This window comes from Embiotoca jacksoni, unplaced genomic scaffold (genome assembly GCF_022577435.1).
Source record: "Embiotoca jacksoni isolate LCO1_2020_lvr unplaced genomic scaffold, fEmbJac1.0.p SCAF_84, whole genome shotgun sequence".
NCBI classification, from domain to species: domain Eukaryota; kingdom Metazoa; phylum Chordata; class Actinopteri; family Embiotocidae; genus Embiotoca; species Embiotoca jacksoni.
In genome coordinates, this window is record NW_027185441.1 from 379,948 (window position 1) to 391,958 (window position 12,011).

Consider the following 12,011-nt stretch of genomic DNA (forward strand, 5'->3'; position numbering starts at 1 on the left):
CACAAAACACTAAATCATGACACGAAACACTAAATCATGACACGAAACACTAAATCATGACGAAACACGAAACACTAAATCATGACGAAACACGAAACTAAATCATGACACGAAACACTAAATCATGACGAAACACTAAATCATGACGAAACACGAAACACTAAATCATGACGAAACACTAAATCATGACACGAAACACTAAATCATGACATGAAACACTAAATCATGACGAAACACTAAATCATGACACGAAACACAAAACACTAAATCATGACATGAAACACTAAATCATGACGAAACACTAAATCATGACGAAACACTAAATCATGACACGAAACACTAAATCATGACACGAAACACAAAACACTAAATCATGACACGAAACACTAAATCATGACACAAAACACTAAATCATGACACAAAACACTAAATCATGACACGAAACATTAAATACTAAATCATGACGAAACACTAAATCATGACACGAAACACTAAATCATGACGAAACACTAAATCATGACACTAAATACTAAATCATGACACGAAACACGAAATCATGACACAAAACACTAAATCATGACACGAAACACGAAATCATGACACGAAACACGAAACACTAAATCATGACACGAAACACAAAATCATGACACGAAACATGAAACACTAAATCATGACACGAAACACTAAATCATGACACAAAACACTAAATCATGACACGAAACACTAAATCATGACACGAAACACGAACTCATGACACGAAACACAAAATCATGACACGAAACATGAAACACTAAATCATGACACGAAACACTAAATCATGACACAAAACACTAAATCATGACACGAAACACTAAATCATGACACGAAACACTAAATCATGACGAAACACGAAACACTAAATCATGACGAAACACGAAACTAAATCATGACACGAAACACTAAATCATGACGAAACACTAAATCATGACGAAACACGAAACACTAAATCATGACGAAACACGAAACTAAATCATGACACGAAACACTAAATCATGACGAAACACTAAATCATGACACGAAACACTAAATCATGACATGAAACACTAAATCATGACGAAACACTAAATCATGACACGAAACACAAAACACTAAATCATGACATGAAACACTAAATCATGACGAAACACTAAATCATGACGAAACACTAAATCATGACACGAAACACTAAATCATGACACGAAACACAAAACACGAAATCATGACACGAAACACTAAATCATGACACGAAACACTAAATCATGACACGAAACATTAAATACTAAATCATGACACGAAACACTAAATCATGACGAAACACTAAATCATGACACGAAACACTAAATCATGACACGAAACACTAAATCATGACACAAAACACTAAATCATGACACAAAACACTAAATCATGACACGAAACATTAAATACTAAATCATGACGAAACACTAAATCATGACACGAAACACTAAATCATGACGAAACACTAAATCATGACACTAAATACTAAATCATGACACGAAACACGAAATCATGACACGAAACACTAAATCATGACACAAAACACTAAATACTAAATCATGACACGAAACACGAAATCATGACACGAAACACGAAATCATGACATGAAACACGAAATCATGACACGAAACATTAAATACTAAATCATGACACGAAACACTAAATCATGACACGAAACACTAAATACTAAATCATGACACAAAATACTAAATCATGACACGAAACACGAAATCATGACACGAAACACGAAATCATGACACGAAACATTAAATACTAAATCATGACACAAAACACTAAATCATGACACAAAACACTAAATACTAAATCATGACACAAAACACGAAACACTAAATCATGACACGAAACATTAAATACTAAATCATGACACAAAACACTAAACACAAAATCATGACACGAAACACGAAATCATGACACGAAACACGAAACACTAAATCATGACACTAAACACTAAATCATGACACGAAACACGAAATCATGACACGAAACACTAAATCATGACGAAACACTAAATCATGACACGAAACACTAAATCATGACACTAAATACTAAATCATGACACGAAACACTAAATACTAAATCATGACACTAAATACTAAATCATGACACGAAACACGAAATCATGACACGAAACACGAAATCATGACACGAAACATTAAATACTAAATCATGACACAAAACACGAAATCATGACACGAAACACTAAATCATGACACGAAACACTAAATCATGACACGAAACATTAAATACTAAATCATGACACAAAACACGAAATCATGACACGAAACACGAAATCATGACACGAAACATTAAATACAAAATCATGACACAAAACACAACACTAAATCATGACACGAAACACTAAATCATGACACAAAACACTAAACACTAAATCATGACACGAAACACGAAATCATGACACGAAACCATGACACGAAACACAAAATCATGACACGAAACACGACACGAAACATTAAATACTAAATCATGACACGAAACATTAAATACTAAATCATGACACGAAACATTAAATACTAAATCATGACACGAAACACTAAATCATGACACGAAACATTAAATACTAAATCATGACACAAAACACGAAATCACGACACGAAACACGAAATCATGACACGAAACACGAAATCATGACACGAAACATTAAATACTAAATCATGACACAAAACACTAAATCATGACACGAAACATTAAATACTAAATCATGACACAAAACACTCAACACTAAATCATGACACGAAACATTAAATACTAAATCATGACACGAAACATTAAATACTAAATCATGACACGAAACACGAAATCATGACACGAAACATTAAATACTAAATCATGACACAAAACACTCAACACTAAATCATGACACAAAACACTAAATCATGACACAAAACACTAAACACTAAATCATGACACGAAACACGAAATCATGACACGAAACACGAAATCATGACACGAAACATTAAATACTAAATCATGACACGAAACACTAAATCATGACACGAAACACGAAATCATGACACGAAACATTAAATACTAAATCATGACACGAAATATTAAATACTAAATCATGACACAACACGAAATCATGACACGAAACACGAAATTGTGTGCACAAGGTGGCATTACGTTCCCACGTTTTAATGAATTAGTTATCAGGTTTGATCTAATTCTTGCCCACGAGATAAGTTTATATAGCGACAGCACAGCTCAACAGTGTTTCTCCTCTCAGCATGAAGTACACCTGCTTCAACTGTCAGCTGACCAACTATAAAGTCAACAACATCCTCAAAGTTAGCATGTTGCTAACGATGTAATCCACAAGCTCTCAATATCGTTATTGCCTTTTACGAACAATAATCCTTTGCATCCCTTTGCACTAAACATGCCCAGCTGCTGCAGCTTCATGTTACCGTGACAACAAGACAGACACACACACACACACACACACACACAGTGACACAACGCTGCCACCACGTGGTCAAAGTGGAAATGACAACATTTCCCCCATCATCCTGTTACTAAAGGAAACTAAAGCCATGTGGGTCCTGATAGTTTTATCATTTACTATTTCGATAAAAAAACATTGTTTTTATCATTTCTAAAACATGAAATATAAACTATTTCAGATTTTAAACCTTTGGCTTTAATTTGAGATGATTGCATTTTCTCTCATGTTCACCATCAGTATTAAAAAAATCAACATCAGCAACAACTAAAAGGGGAGAAGCATTCAAACAGGTGTTAAAGGTCCAAACACTGATGCTGGTCTGGTTCTGATGGGCTGAAGCTCAGAGAGGGAAACGTTCACATGTTCAGTAATGTATTCTGGTATTTATGAACAGGGAGGTTTTTAATCCACTTCAGGAAATGTTTGATAAATGTGTGTGAGGATTTGAGAGCATGTCAGTGTGTGTACATTAAATACGACACAGTCTAAACACCAGACCAGGCTCCTCCCTGACCTCTGACCTCTGTAGTCCCGCCCCTTTAGTTTCCCCCGTCACCCCCCTGCAGTAGCGGTCTTACCCTCTCTCTCCTCGTCCATGTGGCTGATGCGGAGCACCATGGCAGCCTTCTCCTCCCGGGCCCGGTCCCTGGCGCTGACCGCCTCGGCCACCATCTCCTGCCACTCCAGGACGTGACTCTGGGCGTCGTCAGCGCTGCCCGACTCACTGGCCTGGGATCAGAGGTCATGTTAGAGAGCGTCAGACGTACACAGACATCAGGAGGTGGTGGAGAACATCTGGACTCGGACCTGAGACGCCGCCCTCTTGGTGACCTGCTCCAGGTCGGCCTGCAGCGTCCTCTGCTGCTCCTCGTACACCACCAGCTTCTCCTCCAGCATCCCTGACAGCAGACATCACACCTCGTCACACACTTCACTGGGACTTCAGTGTGTTTCAACAGAGAAGAAGCAGCAGGTTTTTATTTCAGTACCGTTCTGTGCTCTCAGCTCCTCGTACTGCTCCACCCTCCACAGGTTCTCCTCCCTCTCCTCCTCCAGAGCCGTGATCCGACTCCTCAGGGCATTCAGGTCCGGAGGAGCGACTCCGGCCTGAACACAACATCAACAGCTTTAAATCTGCATCTTCAGAACAAACTGCTGCTAAACATCAGAGTTTCTTGTAATTGTCTTTAATAAAGTGATGAGAAGATGAACATGTTTCCCATCTGAATGAAATCTAATGATGTGTGATGTACACAGCTGACCTGACTCTTCTTCAGCTCCTCCTCCAGCTGTCTGATCCGAGACTTAGACCACGCTTTCATCTTCAGGAACTTGGCCTCCGATCGGCTGGCTTCCTCTGATTTCTGTTTAGTTTGAGCTGAAAGAAATGAAGAGTGACTGTCACAAATCTCTATATCTTTATTATTCTTTTTAGAAATTGTAGAATTTGTCTTTATCTTACTTGTAAAATGCGTGAAATTTGTATTTAAAAATGAATAAATGCACAAATCTTATGTTAAAACTACAGCTTAGATCACATCACCTGGTTTTTGTTAAATGTGATTAAAAATGTTGTGGATGTTTAAAAAAAAAAAATACAAATGTTTGCCTGCATTGAGTAATAAAATATGTTTTAAAACAATCTTTAAAAATGCAATGTTACATTTCTGTGAAAGCCAAATTTAAGTCTGCTTTAGTGAATAATTTCAGTTTAAAGTTCCCTTCCTACAGAATAATGAACATGAAGCAGCAACCTTCCAGCTCGGCGATCCTCTGGACGGAGGATGAGTCCCCGACCCCGTTTCCACTCCCTGATACCTCCTGACAGGCAGGTGGCGCTGCTGCTCTCCTCAGCTCCTCCAGCTGCCCCAGGAGGTCCTGCTGGGTTTGGTCCATCTGCGCTTGGTGCTGCTCGGTGATGCGCCAGACCTCCGCCTGCTGCTTCTCCATCAGGTCTCGGAGCTGCGCTCGCATCACATGCTTCTCGGCCTCCATCTTGGATTCGAGGCTTTCTCGCTCCACCTGCAGTCGCTGCAGACGCTCAGAGAGCTCCTGTGGAGAGAGGAGGCACTCAGGTCAGATATACATAGCACATACGTGTTACATACGTGTTATATGCATGTTACATACATGTTACATGTATGTTACATGCGTTTCTTACATGTTATGTTACACACGTGTTATATATATATATGTATTACACGTGTTACATACGTGTTATATGCATGTTACATACATGTTACATGTATGTTACATGCGTTTCTTACATGTTATGTTACACACGTGTTATATATATATATGTATTACACGTGTTACATACGTGTCATATACATGTTATATGTATGTTAGGGGGGGCAGAGTGGCATTGGAACTCAAAGACCACTGAACAACGAGGGAGAACGTTGATCCTGAATAAAAACATTTAGAAGCAGTGAAACATGTTCCATTGATACAGAAGGATAACAAACAGTTATTACATCACAAATTAGTCTACAAAACTGTTCTATTATTAGAAGACCAGGTCGAAACCTGGTGTATAAAAACTGTATAAAACACAAGAGGGCTTTTAATTTAAAACATGGGCTTTTAATTTGAAGTTGCAACATTTGGCCGACCAATGGTGTAACTTTCCTAGTGAATACAGTCTGTTAACTCGGCTCGTATTAGCGTTGGAACAGCCACTCTGAAGGGAGGACTAATCAGAGACCAGCGTCGGAGGTTAACTGTGTTTGTCCTGCCCCTACTGTTCTGTGATTGGACGGCTGTTGATGATCGTAACTCTTGGTGAACTTTTGTTGACTTGAAAAAAAATCACCAAACAGAATAAACAGTCAGCTCCTCGTCAAGCTGCTGTTCATTAAAACCTCTTTAATAAATATTCTGTACTCTATGAACACTTTGTTGGACACGGTCGGTCGTCTCAGCGGTGGAAGAGTGTCGGCTGGTTTCAGAGCATGCTGATTGGTTAAATGAGGTGCGTGCTGACCTTTATCTGCTGGTCCCTGCCGTCCACCTCCCCCTGGAGGACATCGATCACCTGAGTCTTACCCAGCAGCACCTCTTCCTTCTCATGCAGCTTCTGTTTGAGAGCCTTCAGGAGCTGAGGAGGAGGAGGAGAAGGAGACGTCACATAAACAACATGAGATCCTGATGACCTGCAGCCCATCATCTCTCCATCACCTGCTCTATGTCGGCTCTGGCGTCCGATTTGGCCGCCAGCTTGAAGAGCTCCTGCTCGTGCATGTGGTTGATCTCCGTCAGCTGGTTGTCCTTCTGCATCAGGATGTCTTTGAACGTCTGGATCTGAAAAACACCATCAGCTGTAAATCTGCTGATGAACACAGGATCCTGCTGAGTTAGAGTTAGAGTCAGGGCATCATGCTGGGTTAGAGTTAGAGTTAGAGCATCATGCTGGGTTAGAGTTAGAGTTAGAGCATCATGCTGGGTTAGAGTTAGAGTTAGAGCATCATGCTGGGTTAGAGTTAGAGTTAGAGCATCATGCTGGGTTAGAGTTAGAGTTAGAGCATCATGCTGGGTTAGAGTTAGAGTTAGAGTTAGAGTTAGAGCATCATGCTGGGTTAGAGTTAGAGTTAGAGTTAGAGTTAGAGTTAGGGCATCATGCTGGGTTAGAGTTAGAGTTAGAGTTAGAGTTAGAGTTAGAGCATCATGCTGGGTTAGAGTTAGAGTTAGAGTTAGAGCATCATGCTGGGTTAGAGTTAGAGTTAGAGCATCATGCTGGGTTAGAGTTAGAGTTAGAGTTAGAGTTAGAGCATCATGCTGGGTTAGAGTTAGAGTTAGAGCATCATGCTGGGTTAGAGTTAGAGTTAGAGCATCATGCTGGGTTAGAGTTAGAGTTAGAGTTAGAGTTAGGGCATCATGCTGGGTTAGAGTTAGAGTTAGAGCATCATGCTGGGTTAGAGTTAGAGTTAGAGTTAGAGTTAGAGCATCATGCTGGGTTAGAGTTAGAGTTAGAGTTAGAGTTAGGGCATCATGCTGGGTTAGAGTTAGAGTTAGAGTTAGAGTTAGGGCATCATGCTGGGTTAGAGTTAGAGTTAGAGTTAGAGTTAGAGTTAGAGCATCATGCTGGGTTAGAGTTAGAGTTAGAGTTAGGGCATCATGCTGGGTTAGAGTTAGAGTTAGAGTTAGAGTTAGAGCATCATGCTGGGTTAGAGTTAGAGTTAGAGTTAGAGTTAGAGCATCATGCTGGGTTAGAGTTAGAGTTAGAGTTAGGGCATCCTCCTGCGGGGATGAGGACCTACATTCTGCTTGTACATGCTCTCCTTCTGGCCATACTGCTGCTTCTCTGAGACCAGCAGCTCCTTCAGGCTCTCCGTCTGCTCCTGCAGGAGGCTGTAGCGCTCCTCCGACTCGCCCACCTTCTTGGTCAGACTCTGCACTAGCAGCTGCAGCTCCGCCAACGCTCCTCCTTCCTCCTCCTCCACCTGAGCAGGGACAGATTAAACGGTCAGATGTGCGGTGGAGAGCAGCGTTGTGGGATGAAGCTGCTCAGAGGTGTCGGACCTTCTGTTGTTCTGCAGGCTGATCTCCTCCCAGAGCCGTCTGCAGGTGAACGATGTAGGCCTCCTTCTCCGACAGCTTCCTGTCCCTCTCCGTCAGCATGGCGTCCATTTCCTCACCTCGTTGCCGCCGTGACTCCAGCTCCTTCCTCTGGGACCATTTAAACACAATGTTAGTTACACAATAAAGATTTAAAGCAAAAACAAGATTCAAACATTACTCAGAAGGAATTGATTGTTCCTCCGTGTCGCATCTAACACCTGAGAGACACTTATTCACCTGCAGAGCTCCAGACTCTACTACTGACATGTTCTTCTTCTAACTCCTCATGTTGTTTAATGGAGGCTGGCAGGCAGCTTTAAGGTGCATTACCGCCACCTTCTGACAGGAGTAACACATTACAACCAGGCAGGGCAAAGGACAGTGCATGTACTCTTTGATTTTCTATATTTTAATGACTATTTGAAGTCCAAACACCTGAAACAAAAATTAAAAATCCACTGATGTGTTTAATGTGGTTCTTGTAGTTTTGTTTTGGGATTGTAACGTGTTTCATGGTGATTTTACACCTGAAATAAATGGAATTAAACTGAATTAAATGTTGCTACGGTTACCGTTTTAAAAAGATGTCTCATCACTTTTCATCACTGATTCCTATTCTTCCAGTTAAAAACTTCTCTCTTTATTTCACACAGACTAATGTAAACTTAGTGTTCTGACATCTGATCCATTATAAAGTACAGAGCTTCCGTCAATCTGATCAACTCCTCTGAGGTGAATGAAGCATCTTTTCATGTTGGACCTGAACCAACATTACCTGGTTTTGCAGCTCCTCGTCTCTCTGGGTCAGCTGCTGCTCCAGTTCTTCCACCTTCTTCTTCAGCAGGACGATCTTCCCCCGACTGGCTTGTTCTCCTTCAGATGAACCCTGAGATGAAAACATGAAGACAGAACCGGAAACATTACATGAACATGAACCAGGACTCAGTGTGTTGGTGCTAGATCGGATCAGCCAGAGGGATGCACGCTCTAAACCCTCTGCTGCCGTGATTGGCTGTTTCACTGTCAATCAACTGGTCGCTATTTTTAATCAACCATCAGTGATGTCATCGTTGGTTTGTGAACGTCATGAATCCTCCAGTTCAGATTCTGTCCGTCACCATCTTTGCTAGTTCGGAGCAGTTTTGAGCAGGAAGTGACCATATTTGGACGAGCTGGGGGAGGAGCCAGCGGTGGATCTGACCGATCTGATTGGAAACCTGACGATACTACATCCCGCCCACCGATAGCTGTAACCTGACTGCACCACAGGCCTGTCAATCAAACAGACACGCCCCCAAAAACAGGTCTTCTTGAATCTTCTTTTCTAATGAATGAGGGATTATTTTCAGATGGACCTCCAGAAAACTAAGAAGAAGGAGTGACTTTAGCTAACAACACCGAGATAACTGATGGACACATTTTATTCACTTTGGATTTGATGAGAGAAGTTGAATGGGAGTCTATGGAGCCGGAGGCTTTTTGGAGCCGACCTCTAGTGGCACTCGCTGGTATTGCAGCTGAAGACACTTCTGGATCAGAACCATTTTACAGACCTGAAGCTACGAACTCTTTTATATCCCCTCCCACAACATACCGACTAATCACAAGCAGAGCGATCCTCCCGCTGATACGATCTAACACCAGCCAACGGTACATGTTACAGTGAACGTACATTGGAGGCTTTTTTCCTCCTAGTGGTCAAAATCACTTAAATCTGAGTCAGAATCAACATTAAAACATAAAGTGTGTGTGTGTGTGTGTACGTACCTTCTTGCTGCGTGTCGGTGTACCAGAACCTCCCTGCTGTGTCTTCAGCTCCTCCAGCTGTGTAGTGAGTGACGTCACCTTGGCCTTGTTCTGGAGACGCAGCTTGGACAGTTTGGCCTCACAGGCCTCCTTCTCCCCCTGAAGCACACAAAGACACAAAGACATGCAGTCACAGTCACGCAGACATGCAGTCAGCCCTTCATCTCTACGTCTCAGTGTTGGGGGACCCCATCAGCTGCATGAAGGTGAACTATATCACTACATGAGTCTCCTGTAACTTAAACCAAACATCCACTGAAACATGGCCGAGCTCTAATCTCACATTCCTGTCTGTATCATCCTGCAGCTTTAATCTTTAACGTGAGTCATGTGACCTCCGGGCTGGACTCAGACACTGATCTCTGCCAGCAGTGGGCAAATTAGATTTAAATGTGTGTCATGGCACGTGGAGTCACATGAGGTGAAGGCAGCGTCCGAGCCAAGATGGAGGACTCCGTCCGAGCCAAGATGGAGGACTCCAGAGGACTGCGTCCTCACCTTCAGCTGCTCGTCTTTGGAGCGAAGCGTCGCGTCCTTTTCCCGGATCATCTCCTTCAGCTGCGAGACGAGCAGCTCAGTTTGGGTCAGCCGCTCCACCATCTCCTCCACGGCCACCTCCCCACCGGCACCAGCACCGTGGGGGAAGCCGGGGCCCTGAGGAGGTGAAGATCATGTGACTTTTCAATGCAAAACTTTATTATAACCAAACTGCAGACCCACGTTAACGTGAGCCATCTGAGGGAGCAAATATCAGTGAATTACAGCAGCAGGTGGCGCTACAGCAACAACTATTACATGAAGAGGTCAGTCCTGCTTTTAATGACAGAGGACGCTCGGATCCATACGCTAGTTCTTAATACTTTGATTCTTTTGGTGTGATACCACCAACATTTATGCCTCCATGTTTACATTTTCCAATAAAATGCTGCGGTGTCAGACCAGCTTCAAGGTTCTTTAGGATGTGTTGGTCCACTGAATACAGCCGGTTCCAACATCAGTCCACAGAACAGGAGCGCTGATTCAAATCAACACATCTACCAGATAACTCTCAAAATCTAAATGCTGAAACTCAATGTTCTGTTCAACATGTCAGATGTAAGAAGTATAATATATATATATATATTTAGTAATAAATATGTTCTGAGTGGCAGTTGGAGCGACCAGCAGCGTTCAGGCTGCAGAGTGGAGAGGATGGGGGCGGGGGGAGGGCAGGAAGTTAAAGCCCTGTGTTCAGCACTCTCTCCTAAAGCCTGTTTATCTGAGCATGAAAAACACTGCGGCGCTTCAGACGGCTTCTCTGACATCATCAGAGAGGTCAGAGGTCACAGAGACCGCCGACTGGATGACTCGGTAGTTTATGATCTCACTGGATCAGCAGTTTTCTATCATTTGATGGTTTATAGAAGAGAAACTCTTTTCTGAATACAGATGTGTGTTTTTCACACAGACCATCTTTGGTCCGGACCCTCACACCCAAATATGATCTGACAAAAAGAGGCAGAGTCAGTCCGGATGGAGCCGGGCCGCCGTTCGGTCTTTAATTATTAGACCTTTAATTATTATTAATTAAACCTTTATCTGTTTATTCTGTTGCTGTTTTGTTTGAGGAATATGGAGGAATTTGTTCATGCTTTTATTTTGAAGGCGCTGGGCAGCTGGGCCCCTCAGGTGAATCTACAGGTATGAGGAGGCGGGAACAACCCGGACATGGTTTACTCTGTCTGCTGACAGAAATGTTTTTAAGGACAAACTGCCACGACTAAATATGGGCATCGTTCCTGCTGATAAAAGTAACACAACAACAACAGATGACCTTCAATGAAACACAAGACAACATGTGTACTTACTGCAGAACCGGGCTCCCCCTCTTCACCGGAGAACCACTTCAGCATGGTTTCATCTGACCTAGAACACACACACACACACACACACAGTAAATTATTCAGTGTCCTCTTTTCTTCTGCAGCGTTCAGCTCTCTGATGGTTCAGGATTAATAATCCTTCAGTCTTCATTTCAGTTACGGTTCATTTAAAAACAAAATAATTCTCTCTTCCACTGATTTAAATATCTAAACGTTTTAACTTTCAACCAATCAGATCCAAGCAGGAAGAAAGACTTAAAATGCTG

General features: G+C 42.0%; 1 protein-coding gene across 5 annotated transcripts in view; it reads right to left on the reverse strand.

The window, feature by feature from the left end:
- Nucleotides 1–12,011, reverse strand: part of LOC138192302 (golgin subfamily B member 1) — a 38,304-nt gene that overhangs the window by 25,146 nt on the left and 1,147 nt on the right. For all 5 annotated transcript variants that reach the window (XM_069139611.1, XM_069139612.1, XM_069139610.1 and 2 more), the window contains exons 2-14: nucleotides 11,731–11,788; nucleotides 10,382–10,537; nucleotides 9,845–9,982; nucleotides 8,853–8,963; nucleotides 8,039–8,185; nucleotides 7,777–7,959; nucleotides 6,698–6,820; nucleotides 6,504–6,617; nucleotides 5,272–5,569; nucleotides 4,780–4,895; nucleotides 4,507–4,624; nucleotides 4,325–4,416; nucleotides 4,096–4,246 (exon numbers count right to left, since the gene is read on the reverse strand). In XM_069139611.1, the coding sequence (XP_068995712.1) occupies nucleotides 4,096–4,246; nucleotides 4,325–4,416; nucleotides 4,507–4,624; nucleotides 4,780–4,895; nucleotides 5,272–5,569; nucleotides 6,504–6,617; nucleotides 6,698–6,820; nucleotides 7,777–7,959; nucleotides 8,039–8,185; nucleotides 8,853–8,963; nucleotides 9,845–9,982; nucleotides 10,382–10,537; nucleotides 11,731–11,775 (1,792 nt within the window). In that variant the 5' untranslated portion in view covers nucleotides 11,776–11,788. The remainder of the gene's footprint in view (nucleotides 1–4,095; nucleotides 4,247–4,324; nucleotides 4,417–4,506; nucleotides 4,625–4,779; nucleotides 4,896–5,271; nucleotides 5,570–6,503; nucleotides 6,618–6,697; nucleotides 6,821–7,776; nucleotides 7,960–8,038; nucleotides 8,186–8,852; nucleotides 8,964–9,844; nucleotides 9,983–10,381; nucleotides 10,538–11,730; nucleotides 11,789–12,011) is intronic.